Source organism: Rutidosis leptorrhynchoides, chromosome 4, assembly GCF_046630445.1.
Source record: "Rutidosis leptorrhynchoides isolate AG116_Rl617_1_P2 chromosome 4, CSIRO_AGI_Rlap_v1, whole genome shotgun sequence".
NCBI classification, from domain to species: Eukaryota; Viridiplantae; Streptophyta; class Magnoliopsida; order Asterales; family Asteraceae; genus Rutidosis; species Rutidosis leptorrhynchoides.
Genome location: NC_092336.1, coordinates 646,535,476 through 646,556,049, shown reverse-complemented (window position 1 = coordinate 646,556,049; position 20,574 = coordinate 646,535,476). Strand labels below are relative to the sequence as shown.

General features: G+C 34.9%; 2 protein-coding genes across 2 annotated transcripts; one reads left to right on the top strand and one right to left on the bottom strand.

The window, feature by feature from the left end:
• Positions 1–2,281: 2,281 nt before the first annotated feature.
• LOC139839884 (uncharacterized) lies at positions 2,282–13,949 on the top strand. The gene is made up of 5 exons (XM_071830082.1): positions 2,282–3,035; positions 13,122–13,174; positions 13,257–13,301; positions 13,429–13,473; positions 13,586–13,949. Exons 1-5 carry the CDS (start codon positions 2,904–2,906, stop codon positions 13,899–13,901), a joined length of 591 nt encoding a protein of 196 aa, XP_071686183.1. The 5' UTR covers positions 2,282–2,903; the 3' UTR covers positions 13,902–13,949.
• LOC139839883 (subtilisin-like protease SBT1.8) lies at positions 13,936–20,339 on the bottom strand. Its single transcript, XM_071830081.1, has 2 exons — positions 18,555–20,339; positions 13,936–14,756 (listed from the first exon to the last, which is right to left on the bottom strand). The coding sequence occupies exons 1-2, from the start codon at positions 20,191–20,193 to the stop codon at positions 14,089–14,091; spliced, it is 2,307 nt and encodes a 768-aa protein (XP_071686182.1). The 5' UTR covers positions 20,194–20,339; the 3' UTR covers positions 13,936–14,088.
• Between the last annotated feature and the right edge of the window lie 235 nt (positions 20,340–20,574).

The following is a 20,574-nucleotide window of genomic DNA, read 5'->3' as shown; positions in this document are numbered from 1 at the left end:
TGTATTCATAACAGTCGCTGTAGGTGTTTGAAACCCTTGACTTACTGGAGAATCCGATCGCCCCTGATTTTTGGCATTCTTACTTCCTCCACCCATTCTTGCTGACAATTTTGAAAACCTGAAAGTGACCGATTAATTAAACAAAAATGTTTTACGGAAAGAAGATATATATATAATAAATTATACACGACATAAATCCCAATCTTATTTGTTCATATAACCGGTCCTACGGATGGCGCCAAATGATCAAGCATATTTTCACGAGGTCAAGGTGAACCTACACTTGAGTGCATGATGGGGTTTAAGGACTAACAATATTCGAACCTCCAACACTTAGTCGTAGATAACCCACATCGGTATCGTTTCGATTCCGATAGGGTGGCCGATTTGAGAGTCCACCAACAACCCAGCAAACGGGGTTGAGTGGCCCAAAGACATGAAGGTTTTATAGTTCGAGACATACCTGAAAGTCTTTACGTTTTAGATCGTATGAAGCTTGTTCGCACGATGATGATATGTATGCTATTCATTACGTATGAGTAACCGAGTCTGTTTCTAGGGTTTATGAGCTATGTATTTATAGGCTCACGAATTAGGGTTCCGATAGAATCTCTTCCCTAATTAAATGCAATCTCATCCTAACTAACTTTCGTTATTTAAGAAAAAGAATCTGAATTAATTATACCGTACATTCTTCTAGAATGTACTGGACCCTTATGCAAGTATACGAAACTCACATCAGATGGTATAGGCGCATAGAGTGCGGCTATACCCATGCCATATGTTGTACATGACAATTAGTGTGCGGTTCAGGGCTTTGGATGGGTAATCCGCATAGTCATGCGGATATGCGTATCATTAGTATGGTAAATAAATATATTCATGGACGATAAATTGTCATCCGTACCCAATTCACAAATTTTTCACATTATACCATATATCTAAAAGACATAGGTCAAGTGAATAGTCAAGTTTAAAGCCTTTACAAACTTACAACAAACTTTTTATTTTTTTCAGTTCAACCACACTTTTCCTAAAAGTTAACTTCATAGTTTTTATAAACTTACCACACACTTTTCACATTTTATAATTTAACCATAACACTTCCCATTCATTATAAATCGTCCACTCAATTTTTACCAATCTAACACCTTATTATTAATATTATTATTATTATTATTATCAAATCAAACACATACCGTTCCACTTTACTATTATTTAATTTTTTTTCCTCTCATTACAAATTAACCATTTACCTCTTTTTTTTAATAACTGTTTATATATATATATATATATATATATATATATATATATATATATATATATTGGTAGGATCAAGAAGAGGGAAGTAACCAATCGGGGGGAAACGGGGGGAATCAAATTTTTTTTCCCGTTTTTTGAAAAAACTTTATTCACAAACATTATAGATTGGATGAAAATAAATACATTTAGAAAAGACTCTTCGTGATAAATGTTATTATTTTGGCGGGAAAACGCTCGACAAATAGTTTGTACAATCGTTGATGTACGTCTCACTTTAATTTTTTTTATTTTTTTGAACAGCGATTGGGATCACCCGAGGGGACTAAACCACCCGTTGCGATCATCTCCCGTTTCGACTATGCCGATGCAGCGATAATAACCCCGCCCCCATCGCTGTCCGGGAGGAAACCTTGAAACTGATCCAAGGGCACGACCAACGAGGGTCGAACTTCCGACCTCCCCCTAAAGGAGGCAGGCCACCAACCGCTGGACCACATTGATTGAGCATTTGGGTCTTTTATCTCGACAAGACGAAAACTAAAACAAAAAATGATGAATAATTACTTTCACGCTTATTACAAATGAATCACATAACTATTTTGGGTCATTCCTCAATAAAACGAAAAATATTACAAAAAAATGATAAATAGTTACTTTCTCAATAATTAGCTATGTAAGGATGAAGGACCGGCGCAAAGCCAGATCGCCCAACTAGTTATCTATCCATATTCATATTCACTTATAATCTATTTAGATCACGATATTTATTAAAATAGATCTGATCGAATGAAACATCTAGTGTCATAACTTATTAAAAGTAGTTGAAGGTTAAAGTAGGTAATTTGCATTGTGAGTCACCTCCTCCCATGTGCAGCGAGTCACGTGCGGCAGTGACAGACTTCTTCTGCCCACTGCCATTTGTGGTGTCCTTTGCCAGCACCAGTAGTACTATATGGTAATTTATTTATGTTACAGTAGTATATTAGTACCAAATATATTTAAATGAGTACTGTATTACAGTAATTTAAGTTTGATTCATCTTGTTGTAAAAGTAAACTAGAATACGGGTGTGTTTTGAATGAGAAGCCTTTACGGAGTAACTTTAGCCTTTTAGGAGGAGGTTATGAATTGTGGATATAGAGCTAGTGTTACTCAAATACAAGCTTCTACTAATTAGATTAACATTTGGAGTAGTATAATAATAATAATTATTGTAGAAAGTAATAAATAGATGTAGGTAGGTAGGGAAACAATAAAATTATAATTGTACTCCACTACTTAGGTTAGGGTTCTAGTGTATGTAATTGTAATTGTGTGTATGTGTGTACCAACTAACCATCACCACTACTCGGCTGTAACAACAGAGGTACAATAATACATTACCAGTGTTAATTTAATGGAGTAAATAAAAATAAATACTCATACAATTTCATAAGTCACATACAGCCACTACTGCTACTAGTGTTTTCTCTCTCACGGTGCAATTTTTCTGTTCTGGAGAGAAATGGATTTATATGTATGTAGTATGTATGTATATAGTTACTACCGGTAGTAGAGTAGAGAAGAAAAGAGAAGAGAAGAGAAGAGAAGAGAAGAGTAGAGTAGAATAGAGAGTAGAGTAATTGAGTGAGTTAACTTTGATGGGTTCACCCCAAGGATCAGGATCTCCGTCGTTGGCCCTTCCCAGACCTAAGTCTCCGCCGGAGTTGTACGCCAAACGAAGAGACCTCGCTAAGCTTGTCAAGTTGGAAAGAGAAATTGGTTTCCTTCAGGTACCACTATTATTTCTATTCTATTCTTTTCTTTTCTATTCTATTCAATTCAATTCAATTCAAACTCCTCCTCCTACCTACCCTCTCAATTGCTAAATTGGGTGCTTTTCATACTACTATTACTTCTATCATTCTACAAAAACACGTTTACTGTAATTACTAGTAGTACTAGTATTTGAATCAACTAGACTCGAGTATATATGCTTCGATTTTCACCATTTAGTCATACAAACACATCACTCCAACTTTTGGTTTTTCACACATTAGCTCTCATATATAATATATGATGGAAAATCGTGTGTACTTTTACCAAAACAGATTAACGCAGCGGATAGTTAAAATAATAATCTTTTATTATTTTATGAACAAAATTTAACAAGATTAAATTTTCACTTATTTAATGAAACATGCACATGATTATCGATCCCAAAAATCCAGTTACACCATAATAATTGTCAAGAATATAAATCATAAGATGAGTAAACGATATACCTTTCTTGAAGAAACTGATTGAAGGAGAGAAACCTTTCTTGAAGAACCTGATTGAAGGAGAGAAACCTACGATCAAAAATATGACCGTCTCTTTGGATAGTCCACACTACACTTCAAACAACGTCAATGGATGCTAGTCCAAACCCAAGTAATAATTAATCAACCTTTGATTAATATTATGAACCCAAAATAATCTCCGTATGAAACAATGTTATTTCTTTTCTTACTTTTTCTCTTTCAATTCTCTCGTATGAAATTATGAAGGCAAAAGAAAGGAATATATATTACTCTTTAGAAACACCCGTGAACCTTATATTAATCCGTGAATCTTTTAATTTTTGAAAGAATCCAAAATAGGATATTGTATTTGATTTACGTAATAACATAAAGTCGTATTTCTCAAATACTTCAGGGGTAGTTTATGAAACTTATAATTAATAATTTCTATCATGTCACTTTCATGTGAATAGTAAATTAATTAATTTCGTTTCATTACTATTCATATGAATAGTAAATGAATTAATTTCGATTTACTATTTTGTTACTTGAGTAATATATACATCATATATATTTTATTTGACGTCTCGGTGTATATGTGTGTGACCCCGAAGGCTCAAATGAAGTTGGCCATATAGTTATATGTTGTACCTTGCACATTAATCCTACAGACTCCCACTTGTGCATGGCACAACACCAAGTAACTATATAAACAATGATAAGCGTCTAGCAACACGTCATTGTCCCCAAATTCACGTGAGGATAGTTTCTCGAAACTGTTTATGGTAAGTGTTAAATGTCATTCGTCCTTTTGTTTCAGATACTTTAGTTAAACTTGAGATATGGATCATCGGTCATTCTCATTTGTTTAACAATTTTATTTATCGATCTTAGAACTGAATTAGATCACCAAATTAATTAAGTATCATCTTAATTACATCTGGGTGCGGCCACACAAATATCTTATTCATTCATCGAGGAGCTCAAAAAGTATCTAACTCCAAACATTTTAGAGGAACAAATCCTATATTGCATACACGTGTCTATCACGAGCTTTACATTATACCCAATAATGGCCTTTATAACAGCCTTATTCAGGACAGCGTTTAACCATATCAAAATACAATTCTACACTCATCAAGACGGGCGTGCATCTCAAGTCTAAGGACACAAAGACATAATCACTAAAAGATTCACTACTGACTACGATCCATGTAGTGACATCTCATGGTTGGGTCATTCCAATATTCATCATCAATGAATACATATGAATTTTGGTCTCAACAAGTTAACTATTCATCATCAATGAATATAACCAAAATTTCACATTAATCTTAATTCATGTTATTCCCATAACATGACCGATTATGGAGATTTTGAATAATCAACAATTATTCATGGATTAAACATGCTAATATAGAACACAGTGATATAAATGAAAACGACCATATCAAGTATGTCAGTTCATTAATATAAAACTGCTTAATGTTCCAAAAATATCCAAATATTAAATTACAAATGAAAAAGATCAGCAGCATAACGAAGTCCAATATTACTAGCATGATCATCATGCTTGTTGTGCATCATGGACTTCGTGAACGGGTCAGCCACATTATCATTTGTATGAACCTTTAAGAATACTAATATCATTCCTCTTAATGACTTAATGAATGTAGTCAAACTTTTGAAGAATGTGCCAGATACTTTTATATACATGTGATTTTTTCAAAAGTATATTAACACTCGAACTATCACAGTACATATTATAGAAGATTAAATGTTGTGTACTACTCTGAGTATAACAACGAACTTCCTTATCCAGACAGCTTTCTGAGTAGCTTCTCAGTCAACAATGTATTCTGTTTTTGTCGTAGATTGTTCAATAATGCTCTGCCTAGAGCTCTTCCAATCAAATGTCTTGCCCATCATGACAAAGAAACAACGTGACTGGATCGAGAATCATCTTGATCAGTTTGGAAACTAGAATAAGTATAAAACTTAATACTTAACTCTTTTTCCAAACCACCGTAAACCAAGAACATATCATTAGTACTATGCAAATACTAAAGAATATTCTTAACAACAATCCAATGTACTTCACCTGGATTATGTTGACAATGACTCGTCAAACTCAAAACTAACGAAACATCGAGTATAGTACATATCATGGCATACATAATGGATCATATAGCCGAAGCATATGTGATACATTTCATTTGTCTCATCTCATCTACTGTGATAGGACTTTTGAGACTTTCTCAAGGTTATGCCCTTTTGCATTGGCAAAGCTCCATGCTTGGAGTTTTGCATGCTAAATCTCTGCAAGATAATGTATGTACTTTGATTCAAATCAATAAGCCAATTGGATCTATTGTATAGATCCTCATTCTAATAATATAAGTAGCTTCATCAAGATCCTTTATGGAAATACATTTTCCAAGCCAAGACTTGACATCTTGCAAGTTGGAATGTTATTTCTAATAAGTAATATGTCATCAACATATAAGATCAAGAAGACTACTCTGCTCCCACTAGCTCTAATGTAAACTCAGAGCTTATCTTGGTTTTGAGAATTGATTTTCTCATTAAACTTAAGATTCTAGCTCCTGGATGCTTGCTTTTATCCATAAATGGATTTTAGAAGCTTCCATACTTTATTAGGATGCTTAGGATTCATAAACCCTTCCGGCTGAACCATATATACGTCCTCGCTTAGGTCGCCATTTAGGAAAGCGGTTTTGACATCCATTAGCCATATTTTATTATCATGAAAAGTAACCATGGCAATAAGTATCCTAATTGTTTTAGGGCTCACGACTAGTGAAAAACTTTCATCATAACCTTTTGTCACCAATAGAGCTTTAAAAGTGTTTACATTACCGTCCATATCAGTCTTCCTTTGAAGACCCATTTTTACCTCATTGTCTTACAATTGGGTAGAAGATCAATCAAGTCTCATACTTGATTATCCTTCATGGACTGCATATCTGTATTCATAGAATCTAGTCATTTTCAGATTCAGAATCTGATATGGCCTCACACAGCTAGAGGGTTCATCATAATCCCTTAGTTGAGGTTTATCTGAATTAATCAGATAATTAAACCTCATAAGCCGATGAGCTCTACTAGATCTATAAAGTGCAGGTGTAACACGTTATGGCTTACCAACAGTGTGCTCAGTTTCAACGTGTGGATTGCTAGTGCTTATTGAAGGTATGTTACTTTAAAGTACTTGAATTTCTTCAAGATCTACTTTACTCCCACTGACTTCTTGTAAGAGAAGATCTCTTTCTAGGAATTCAGCAGACCGAGCAGAAAACACGTTGTCTTCAGCTTGGTAGTAAAAGTAGTAACCTGTTGTTTCCTTTATGTATCGTATAAAGTAACATTGGATAGTTCTGGGTACTAATTTGTTTGAAGTGTCATGCTTCACATACGCTTCACAACCCCAGAATTTGAGATAAGACAACTTGGGATTCTTCCCATGCCATAACTCATATGGTGTCTTTTCTACCTTCATAGTTGGAATCACATTGAGTATGCCTGCAGCAGACTCTCATACATATCCCTAAAAGACGGTAATAGAGAAATCAGACTCATCATAAATCAAACTATATCAAGTAAAGTTGATTCCTCTTACTCAGACACACCATCGTGTTGTGGTGTGTAAGGTAGAGTGAACCATGAGACAATCCCACAATTCTTTAGGTGGTCCAAAAACTCTTGACTCATAAACTCACTTACTCCATCGGAGCGAAGTGCTTTAATGGTCTTTCCAAGCTGATTATCTACTTCATTTTGGAATACTTTTGAATGGTAAAATAGTTGTATGTTTATGTTTCAGCAAGTGAACATAATCATAGCTACTATACTCATCAGTAAATGTAATGAAGTAAAATTAACTAAATCTATACATTGTTCTTAAAGGGCTACATACAACAGTATGTATTAGTCCTAAAAGATCTTTAGCTCTTTTACCTAAATCGGAGAAAGAAGCATTTGTCATCTTTTCACATAAACATGACTCGCATACATCAAATGACTCAGAGCCAATTGATTCCAAAAGTCCATTAGACTGGAGTTTTGAAATGCATTGTTTGTTTATATGACTCATATGACAATGTCATAGATAGGTCTTATTCAAGTCTTGCTTGAAGACTTTGGCGATGTAGGTATACACAGAATTCTCATTTGAAATTACACTATGCATATCAATTTCAAAAATACCATCACGTGGATAGGTATTAAGATAAATATATTATCCTTAGAAACTGAAATATCTAAGTGTGTAAATGCAAGTTCAAAACTAGCATCTTTCAAACTATGTCGCTCGCAGTATTGAGAGCATAATGCTATTGTTCCAACAAAACAATAAGACCACTTAGAGAAGTAAGTTCAGAGGTACCAATAGCTTTAACAAAAGCTTGATCCCCCTTGCCTACTTGCAAATCCAGTGTGCCTTTCTTTAGTCTATTACTTCTTCTCATTCCCTTCATATTGTTACAGGTGTGAAGGCCACAACCAGTTAACAAAGATATAGGAATCACTAGAAGAAGTATATAACTATTTATGGAATATACCTGATTTGCTAGTCTCACCAGCGTTGCCTTTTCTCAGCTCAGATTGGAAGATAGGACAACTTCCTTCTCCAATTGCCAACCTTTCCACAATGGAAACATTCGGCGTCTTTTGTTGGGCTTTCCTTCTTGGAAGGTGGAATATTTTTCCTAGCAAATGATTTGTCATTTTCCTTTCACAAAATATTCGGCTTATTCTTTTTCACCCTTCAATCATATTTCTTCCTGATCATCGAACAACATCCGATAGAAATTTTGCTGAGCAGCAGCAACTGCCACAACAGGAAGTATGAATAAGGGTTCTAAATTTTGTTCAACTTCCATGTATGCTTGAGAACAATTCTCAGGTTGCAGTGTCAGTCTAGGAAGTTTGAACATTGAGTTTATCCTTCTCCAACAAAGAAGGAAGTGTGTTTTGGTTTACGTCTTGATTATTTGACATCTACAATAGATATAAGATTCAATTTAGTATTTTCGATATTGAGCTTTAATAAATTAACTACCCAAGTTTTTATAATATTATAAAAAAAACAATTAATTTACGAAAGCCTAAGATCCACATAGAGGTTCCATAGCCACATCTGTTGATCAGCTAGCAGTTATGGAGTCTATTGGTAGGTAACGGGTACCAATTGCATTACAAGTGCAACTCTTAGATCTTTATGAGACCTTGAGATATGTGTAGTTCAACAAACCACTATTATCTACTAACATGTTTGTCTCATCCTTGCCTCGAACTCATGTCTCACCGTGAATACGATTAAGTCGTCCAATTTGAAAACAGTGGAAATTCACGCTAGTCTCACTAGATCGAAAAATCCACCTCGTGGCTATAATTCAGCCTAGTCTCACTAGATCAGAAAAATAACGAGGAGTGTTTGCAAGCTCATTGGATGGCATGACTTAAATTTGACGGGTATTTTGTAAAAAGTTTGTGTCAACGAATAATGCATGCACACAAGATTCGCTACACTACTAGTTAAAAAAACATTTTAACCAATTGTATATGTCGATTATGTTTGTGATCTAATTTGTTATTTAATTTATAGGATATAAAAATAACAAATACACAAACGTGTATCGTTTTAAAACAGTTTTAAAAGATGTCGTCCATATATTTTATTTGACTTTCAAAATCATTTATCATTAAACTCGTTAGAGTTTAACTTATTTTAAAATCATCAATTTTAATCTTTGAAACTCGTTTAGAGTTTTAGTTAATGTTTTCATCAAAAAACATATATATATAATTTGAGTCTCAAAATTATTTAACTTTAAACTCGTTAGAATTTAACCTTTTAAAATCATTAATTTTAATATTTGAAACTCGTTACCGGTTTTATTTAATGTTTTCATCAAAAACATTTAGCATATATTATAATCAACCATTAAATATAAATGCGTAAAATAAAACACAACCATGCATCACACACACATAGCCTAGCCCAAAAAATCCTATGCTTAATCCCATGAGCCGACATGGGATCAAGAGGTCAAACTAAGGGTAATATCGTAGCTCCCACTTAATTCAAGAATCAAGTGAAAACTTGACAAACGCCATCGTTGTCAACTTGACCTGTTCGCCATCTTCTAAGTCAAACTTCGTGTTGCATCTTTATCTTCAATTTTCATCTTGTTACATTTATTTAAATTTGAAAATACAACTAAACTAGTACTTTTACAAATTAAAATAAACTGAAATACAATACTATGAAAATGAAAAATAAATACAATACAACTTTGGCTTCAAAATGGCCTTTCTAATAAAATAAATAATCAACATGATATAATATTGCCGTAATCAACAATCACAACAATCACATAGGTCGGGGCATTACGGGCTATGTATGCAATCACAATTTTAATAACTACATTATTAAAACCTATATATGGCTTGTCCATGGTTACAATGCATGTGTATAACCATGGAATATAACAATCAACAATTATAATAAATATTCAAGCCATAACAATTAAATCTACAATTTAAAATAGTGATATTCTTTCAATCATATTTGTGCGTCATGAGGTTAAGTCTAAATCAACCGCGTTGACTTTAAAAACCAAAAAGGTTTCGACTTTTACCAATTCACCACAAAGCTAAATTTAAAGAAAATCACGCGACAATTAAGATGGTGTAAAAACGGCTCTGATACCACTGATGGAAAATCGTGTGTACTTTTACCAAAACAGATTAACGCAGCGGATAGTTAAAATAATAATCTTTTATTATTTTATGAACAAAATTTAACAAGATTAAATTTTCACTTATTTAATGAAACATGCACATGATTATCGATCCCAAAAATCCAGTTACACCATAATAATTGTCAAGAATATAAATCATAAGATGAGTAAACGATATACCTTTCTTGAAGAAACTGATTGAAGGAGAGAAACCTTTCTTGAAGAACCTGATTGAAGGAGAGAAACCTACGATCAAAAATATGACCGTCTCTTTGGATAGTCCACACTACACTTCAAACAACGTCAATGGATGCTAGTCCAAACCCAAGTAATAATTAATCAACCTTTGATTAATATTATGAACCCAAAATAATCTCCGTATGAAACAATGTTATTTCTTTTCTTACTTTTTCTCTTTCAATTCTCTCGTATGAAATTATGAAGGCAAAAGAAAGGAATATATATTACTCTTTAGAAACACCCGTGAACCTTATATTAATCCGTGAATCTTTTAATTTTTGAAAGAATCCAAAATAGGATATTGTATTTGATTTACGTAATAACATAAAGTCGTATTTCTCAAATACTTCAGGGGTAGTTTATGAAACTTATAATTAATAATTTCTATCATGTCACTTTCATGTGAATAGTAAATTAATTAATTTCGTTTCATTACTATTCATATGAATAGTAAATGAATTAATTTCGATTTACTATTTTGTTACTTGAGTAATATATACATCATATATATTTTATTTGACGTCTCGGTGTATATGTGTGTGACCCCGAAGGCTCAAATGAAGTTGGCCATATAGTTATATGTTGTACCTTGCACATTAATCCTACAATATAATTACTAGTATAAAACACTGATTATATTGAGATTATATCATATCCACATCATTACCATATATGTAACCATTTTGATTACTTTTATCCATAGACATATGTTTTTGTATTAACAATGTGTATATCAGCGTCACCTCAACAGTTCTATCTCATCACTAACCTACCACACTACACTACCACTTGTATACTAGTATCCTATGACATATCCTTTACCATACAATGTATAACTCTTAATGCTTATGGTAAAAAAAAAAAAAAAAAAAAAAAAAAATAGCAAATGCTCCGTGTTAGATTATGCTTGACAACGGTTTGGAGCACCACCTTCAACGGAGCTCCAACAACATTCACTAGTAACGGTGCTACAGTGGCGGAAGCAGGATTTTTTTCCACCGAGGGCGAAAAATAATTAAAACCGTAGCAATTTTTGGGGCAAAATATGGAGGTTTTTGGGCAAAAAATGGAGGTTTTTAGAGAAAATATGGAGATTTTTGGATAAAATTTGAAAGTTTATGGACAAAATATGAAGGTTTTAGGGAAAATTTTGGAGAATTTTGGGCAAAATTTAAAGGTTTTGGGGCAACATATATAGATTTTGGGAAGAAAAAAAATCCCATGGGTCAAAGTCGAAAAATCCAAAAATTTTCCACTAAAATTTTAAAATCGACTGGGGGCGGGCGCCCCTGCCCCCAAGTAACTTCGCCCCTACGGTGCTGTGGGAAGGGAGCTCCAACCACGCTCTCAAGTCTCAACCACGGACCAATACTAGTAGTCTTATCAGGAGGTTAGCTGATGTACATTAATACGAGTATTAAATTAATGAATGGTCTACCATTATTATACGGGAGCCTAGCCGTTTTCCCCAAATTCCATTGCTCTACCATCATTATCCGTTGTGTACTTGTAAAAAATCAGGTGTCATTATGAATTTCTATGCTATTTTAGGTAAATGAATTTCATTATTTTCACGTAATATTTTACACTCTTTTCTAACGTGTCCATAACACTAACAACATATATATCAAGTGACTACTAGTAGTTGTATTCATAAAAGAAACTTTCTGAATTGATAAAAAGTAATTATTAGCCAGCTTCCATCGAGAGATCAATTAGAGCGCACGGAGTGGAGCAATGTCGCCATCTCATCTCCATTCGTCTACCCCACATCCCCTCCCCCGTCACTTGTAACCGTCGAGCGGTTTCGTCGCCCCGCGACGCACTGTTTCACTTTTTTTTTTCCTGTCTCTTCTTGATTTCTTCTTTGTTTGTTTGTTTGGCTTTCCCTTCTTTATTTTGTGACTTTCAGCAGACTTTGGGCCTGTGTAAAGCCATTGACGAAAATAATTTGTTGAAGACATAGAAAATAAGAAGAGGGAATGTGGATTTTTCAGGGTATTTGAATTAATAGAATTAATTATTAATCATGTATTTAAATAAATTATTTGATTATTTATTAATTGTTATAACTAATTTAATTGTTTAATCTTTAAAAAATTCCAAAAAAATCTTACTAACACCTTAACTGAAATAACTCCCCCTCCCCACTTTTTCTGACCGGGTGGAGACTGATAAGTGAACTACGTCACCACCACTCCTGTTGTTCTTATATATCATGTGCTTTCATTCTCCATCACATTGGCGCTTCTCGGATGGTTAAGAATATGCAACTTCAGTTGAATTGTTTAAAACCAGTGTATTTATTTAGTTTCATGTACATTAAGACACTTTTTCTGCTTGTTGTGCACCCGATTACTAGCTGCTGTTACACTTTTACTGACTTGGGTTTGTATGCACGTTCCTGTAGAAGAATATATTTATGTTTTTTGATCATACTTGGAGCAATGGTTTTTGTAAGTAGAATTTGAATGCTATTGTTGGTCTTTATAAATAAGTGCACAGGTCTTTCATAGTAATTCAACTCACCATGTCTTGTTGATTAGCATGTACATTTGGTGGTTGCTCTCTTGTCTAATATGGAGTTTTGCAGGAAGAGTTAAAGTCAATTGAAAAGCTACAGCCTGCATCTTTTTGCATAAAAGAGTAAGAGATCATTTATTTTGACTTCCTCTTGACCCTTCAACTTTTTTACCATCCAATTGAAGTTGTGGAGCTTCATTGACAGGGTCGCCGATTATGTGGTCACAAATCCTGAACCGTTGATCACTATGTAAGACCCATTTTACTTGGTATATTTATTTATTTAGTTATACTTTGTATCAAAGTTGAGTGTAATTAAAACAACGGCCGCCATCTTCATTACATGTCTTTTTTGTTTGTTCTCATACCAAAACCAGATGTAGGAAGAATCATAAATCTTGTGGTTTCTGGAAGTGGCTATGGTACAAAACTTCTTATCGTCTCTTTTTTTTAATGCATAATATGATGATGATATGATAATAATATACTTGTGGGTCAACATGTAATATATACATGTGACTTGTTCTTACGCAGTGGTAATCCCTGCTTCAGAATGTCCTCGATTTGCTGCTGTTGTGGCTGTTGTCTTGAAACACCAAGCTGCTGTTGCTGTGGTTCCTGCTCACTACCAAAGTGTACTTGTTCTTTTAAGCCACGGTGCCCTTCAACTTGTTTCTGTTGCCCCAACTGTAGTGATAATTGCTGCCCAAAATGTCCAGATTACAGTTGTCGCTGCAAATGTAGTTGCTTATGTTGGCCACCAAAGTGCTCGTGTCCTAAACTCCCTAAATGTTCAAGTTGCGGTTGTTGTAGCCTAAATTGTTGTTACTCTTGTTGTCGATGTTGCTAATGTATAACTATGAAATGATAATAAACATACAGAATGAGAGATTTCTTCAAAGCAAAACTCTTGGTTTTCATTCCTTAAGGCAGACTGTAGTAAATTACACCTACTATTACATCACATTACATTAGTTTTTTAGAGACACAAGAAACAAGGCCCGTGAGGTTTCTATGAAGCCAGTAGTAACGACATCTTATATGAGCCTTGACCACCCAAAAGCAACAGGGCTCCTAACTTGATTCTCGGCATTTTTCCAAGTTATAGAGCCAAACGCATCCCCGTTATCACCACCCTTTTGGGAGACGAATGTAACTGTGTATCTCATCTTATCTCCCACATTCTTGAAAACAAGCCGTTTTGGTTTAATACTAATTTGAACTCCTTTTGGTGCTTCTGCTGTGACGTCATAAACAGACCCAGGAGGCCCAACATTGGTTAGCTGACGGGTGTATCTGACTACTCTTGACTTGCCCCCAAAAACAACCGAGAATGACGGGTAGTTTAATCGACCAGGGTCCCCTAGTGATTTGGTACAAGTGACATTTGCACGGTTGACCACAGCTTGTACTTGCTTAATGTCATAGCCTAAGGAGCAAACGAATGCAATGTACTCTTGTGGTGTGATATCATAAATAAGACCAGGAGAGATGGCCTTGTGCAGGTCAACGTGACCTGCTCCATGGGCCCATGGAGTTGAAACTTGACCACCAGCAGCTGCATCACGGAGGAGGGATTTGGTGTTGTCAAGGGTGTATGCGGTGGTCATCAGAGAAGACTTGATGGCGCTGGGGCTCCATTCTGGATGTGCTGCTTTCAACAGTGCTGCTAACCCGCTGATATGTGGGCAGGACATGGATGTACCTTAAACAAACACAATTTATTTATACTATTGTATTTATTTATCTATGGATGGATATGGAATGGATGAATAAACTAGAATAGAGGTTACCTTCAATACAATTAAATAACTATTACTCCTTAACTAACTAACTAACTAACTAGATAGTGTCTACTCATTTCCATGAATAAAGCTCATCTAAATTAGTCAAGTTTGATACGGTTGGACTTGAAAATGAGTTTGGAGGCCATTTCTTTTCTTTTGCTCTTTAATTAACTTAATGAGTAATGATAATATAATAATAATAATAATAATAATAATAATAATAACTACTGTGATAATTAATCTACCACTGTACTACTTCAGTGGAGTAAATATACACTCCGTATCATATTCAAACTAATTTAATTTTTTTTTAGGAAAAAAAAAAAAAGGCACTCTCAAAGTATAATGGAGGCATGTTCTGCTTCCACTTCACTCCACCATGTGCACTCATTGACAGACAACTAAAAACAAGGTGAGGTTGACAGCAACACATTACTATTACTAAAGAATACATATTCTATACATATTCATATTCATAAAATATAAAATATATATATTAAAATATATATATATATATATATATATATATATATATATATATATATATATATATATATATATATATCGTTCGGTGCATCTTGGGACCATTATGGCTGATGATGACCTTCTTTGCTCCTGAACTTGGGGGGTTTCATTTAGTTGTGTGGTTTCGGGGATGTCTACCGTAAAGGTGCATGAGTGGTGTTTGGCCAGTTACGGGTGGTTGGCTCTTGCTTGCGCAACAACTTCCACCTAGCATGCCTTTTCAGCTTTCGTCCCAATGCTTGTAATTACAGTGTCTGGCTCTATTAATTGAGGCAACAGCAAGCGTCGATTTATTGGCGACTTCGCAGCCGCTTAGAGCCTAAATCGAATTCCAGGCAGCCTCTATGACCCATGGAAATCTGATTATACCATTTTCATGGCGTCGTGTTTTTATCTCTCGCGTCGGTTTTTTTTTTTTCTTTTTTTTGCCGGAGGTCCCACGGAAGCAATCTCTCTATCCTGGAGTAGAGAAAGGGATGACTCTCTTTCTGCGGGTGGAGAATTTTTTTTCTCGACTTGTGGTTAGAGGGACGACTTCTCTTCTACTCTAGGGTAGAGGAAGGATTGTCTACATCTCACCTCCCCATACCTCGCATATACGGGATTGAGTATTGTTGTTGTTGTTTATATATATATATATATATATATATATATATATATATATATATATATATATATATATATATAGGGGCAGAATCAATGGGAAGTAATCAATCTGGGGGAAGCGAAAAAAAAATTTCGTTTTTTTTGGAATTTTTTTTTCCGGCATCAAGATTACACAAAAATATGAACATTTAGAAGAGACACTTCGTGATGAATGTTATTATTTAGCCGGGAAAACGATCGACAAAAAAAACATTCAAAATAATATTGTTAATGAAGAATTTGAACGTTTTTTTCCCCATGTTTTGTGAAGTAAAATTTTACCCGATTTAGAGTTTAGGGTTTAGGATTTGGTGTTTTGGGTTTATTCCATAAACCCAAAACACCAAACACTAAACCCTAAACTCTAAACCGTTCGTGTTAAAAACTCAATCTAAATCCTAAATCTAAACCCTAAATCTAAAACCTAAACCCTAAATTTCTAAACCCTAATATCTAAACCATAACATCTAAAACCTCAACATACGCTCGAAAAACACGATAATTGTTATATTTTACTTCTTCGAGCGTTTTCCCGCTAAAATAAAAACATTTATCACAAAGTGTCTTTATTAAATGTTCATATTTTCATCTAATCTATAACGTTCGTGAACAAAGTTTTTTCAAAAAACGAAAAAAAAAAAAAAAAATTCTCCCCCCGCTTCCCCCGATTGGTTACTTCCCCCTTGATCCTACCAATATATATGCATCTTGAATTAAAGTGGATTAATTCATATGCATATGATTTATAAAAATATATGGATATACAAGATACATATAAATCTGGACTACATACATATACATTCAGAATAGGGATGACGGGATGTAATCATACTATACACATGACTGACGAGACTCGGGATGCATACATACACATTAGTCACGTGTAAGGATGTATTCATACATGATATGTCGGGACTCGGGATGCATACATGACATGAGTCCGGGTTCGGCATGCATATATAAACATCCGACCGACGGGACTTGAGAGTTGGGATGCATAAATACGTTTAAGTCGAAACTCGAGATGTACCAGATTAAGACGTAGGATAACCACAACGTTGTAGGATTATTAACGGTTAACCGGATGCCAATGGTTAGATGATATATGCAATTAGTCTAAATAATTAAACAATTAATTGTTGAAATAAATAAATTTCAATGTTGAAAAAAAGACTTATAAATCAATCCATGGAGTTTTAATGTTTGCTAAGTTGTTCGTGAATAAAACAGATACTCCTGTAAATTAGTGGGGTAATAACATGGTGGTTACTGGTTACATCCATATTTTAAGGAAAAAAGAGATGATTTTAGAATTGTAACTTCCGTTAATGCCCCTTTAACCATGTGAAATATAATTAATAAGAAATAAATAATAATATTAAAATTAATTAAATGTGTGGTCCAGATTTGTTCTCACGAAAACTTAAAATGAAACGTTCTCATTTGAATGCATACATACATACATACATACATACATACATATATATATATATATATATACATATATATATATATATATAGGGGCAGGATCAATGGGGAAGTAACCAATCGGGGGAAGCGGGGGGAAGCAAAAAAAAAAAATTCGTTTTTTTGAAAAAAAAAATTCCGACATCAAGATCACACGAAAATATCACCATTTAGAAGAGACACTTCATGATGAATGTTATTATTTAGGCGGGAAAACGATCGACAAAAATAACATTCAAGATAATATTGTTCGTGAAGAATATGAACGTTTTTTTTTCATGTTTTGTGAAGTAAAATTTAGCCCGATTTAGAGTTTAGGGTTTGGTGTTTTGGACACCAAACCCTAAACCCTAAACCATTCGTGTTAAAAACTCAATCTAAATCCTAAATCTAAATCCTAAATCTAAACCCTAAATTTCTAAACCCTAATATCTAAACCCTATAAACCCTAATATCTAAACCCTAATATCTAAACACCAATAGCTAAAACCTCAAAATATGCTCGAAAAATACGATAATTGTTAAATATTACTTCTTCGAGCGTTTTCCCGCCAAAATAAAAACATTTATCACAAAGTGTCTCTACTAAATGTTCATATTTTCATCTCATCTATAATGTTCGTGAACAAATTTTTTTTAAAAAACGAAAGAAAAAAAAAGTTTTTGCTTCCCCCGCTTCCCCCGAATGGTTACTTCTTGATCCTACCACTATATATATATATATATATATATATATATATATATATATATATATATATATATACTATTTGTAGTTTACCGTAGTAAATAAATTAATTGGTAATGTACTACGGTAAAATATTGTTATTAGTTACCGTAGTAGTAATAAGCAACTATTTGTTTGGGCTTAGAAAGCTTTTACTATTTGTTGAGTGTTTAGGTTTATTCACTTGCTCCAAGCTTTGTAGCGCTCTGTTTCTTTTGTATCTTTTGTTTAATCTTTTTCATCTATCTATTGATGAAAATGACTTATTTTTATCTTATCGTTATTTTGTTAAAAGAAAAAAAGACTACTGTTTTTTTTTTTTTTGGGGAATTCATTGATTAAATTAAATTATTACCTGACATAATGTTGAATTGGGTTTTGCGGGTATCGGTATCCAAGCCGGTGGGTCCTATTCCTTGTGACCATCCAGCCAAGATGTTGACTCCAGGACCAATTACGTCTGGTTTCAATATTTGGGGCGTCACCATGTTTGGACCTCTCGAACTAAATGCAGCCACGACTGGCGATGGCTTAACCCCCAACACGGTTCCTCCAAAGCTTAACACCGCTTTTGCATTATCACCCTCTGTTTTCAAATACTCTCTTATCTCATCCCCAAACTTTCTTCCAACAGCAACCGCCGGCAACGTATGACTATCTGCCACCAACTCCTCACCACTCTCTGCCGTGTTCCCAAGTATCATCCCAATCCCACCCGCATCTTTCACTACCTGACCCTTTTCAACACGTGGATTCACACCTCTGTCACAAAATACCACTTTACCACGAACAGCTTCCTGTTCAAGTGAACCCGGCATACACAAATTACCACTAGAAGATCTATTATTATTACTAGGGAAATAAACCAATTGAACCGGTTCATCACCCATCCCTTTTCCACTATACAAAGACACTCCTGTCACACGTTTCCCATTTCCTAAAATCGCATACGCAGGGAAATCTCTGTCTAAAGTACCAGCACCCACTGTCATTATCCACGGAGCCACGTTGGCAAGCGATGACTTTGAGGGCCCACTATTACCTGCAGAACACGACACAAACACACCCTTCTCCATGGCTTTAAAAGCACCTATGGCAATCGTATCGCGATAATAGGGGGAAGAACCTCCACCTAACGACATAGACAACACATCTACACCGTCTGCAATCGCACGATCCATGCCTGCCAGGATATCAGAACCAAAACAACCTGTTTTCCAACAAACTTTATAGGTGGCCACTCGCGCGTGAACCGCCATACCACGCGCCGTCCCACTAGCAAAACCAAACAGACTGGCGTTACCTACTTGGACTCCCGCTGCGGTTGTGGAAGTGTGTGTCCCATGACCGTCTTGGTCACGTGGCGAGTCTCTCTCTTTCGATATAACCCCTGCTGCTGCCAAACGGAAGCCTTTTGAAAACTTACGTGCACCGATGAGTTTCTTATTACAAGCGGTTGCCTTAAAATCCTCACCTTGTTCACACTCGCCGCGCCATCGACTCGGAACAGCAGGCATCGCGGAATCGTCAAAGCTTTTGGATTCCGGCCAAACACCAGTATCGAGTACTCCGATGATGACGTCATGAGAAGCAGCATTGAGTTGTTGAGACCATAACCCTAATTCATTATCGATACCTAGGAATTGAGGAGTGCGAGTGGTGTGGAGATGGTAGAGGGTATCCTCGTAGACACCGATTACGGAATCCAATTGCCGGAGGGCTTTAACCTGATTTAGATCTAGTGATGCTGAGAAACCGTGATATGCGTTTGTGTAGGAATAAAGGATGATGGCATTCTCAGTGGTGGTGGTGGATTCAATTGATTTGAGACTGTGAGAGTACCAGTCATCATGAGTGACGAAGGATGAGGGTTTAAGATGATGATTCATCTGAACGATGTATGTTCGTTTCATTCCTAAACATGATGATGGATAAATAATTGTAATTGTTGTGACGACTAACCACATAATAATAAAACAAGAGGATGAATCCATATATAATTTATTAATTTTTTATTTATATTTATTTATTATGAAATGTGAAATGTATTTAGGGATGATGAGCAGCACATCTAGTGCTCACACTGGCAAAGAAAGAGAGATATGGGGACGAATGAGAATGGAAGAGGGCTACTGTCATCTTTATAAGCGAGCCAATCTCAAATTGATTGATTTCCTTTTTTCAAATATTGGGATTGGGATTAGAGTTGTACATCGTACATATCCATATCAAAGTTGTTCGATTAGCTTTCGTCTCCAGTTTGATATTGTAATAAATAAATAGCTTTGTGGTGCCAACGAACTATTGCTTCAACGGCATCCCTTCACCTTATGTGTTGAGGCTGAAGGTTATGTCATGGGTTCGAGCCTATGGTT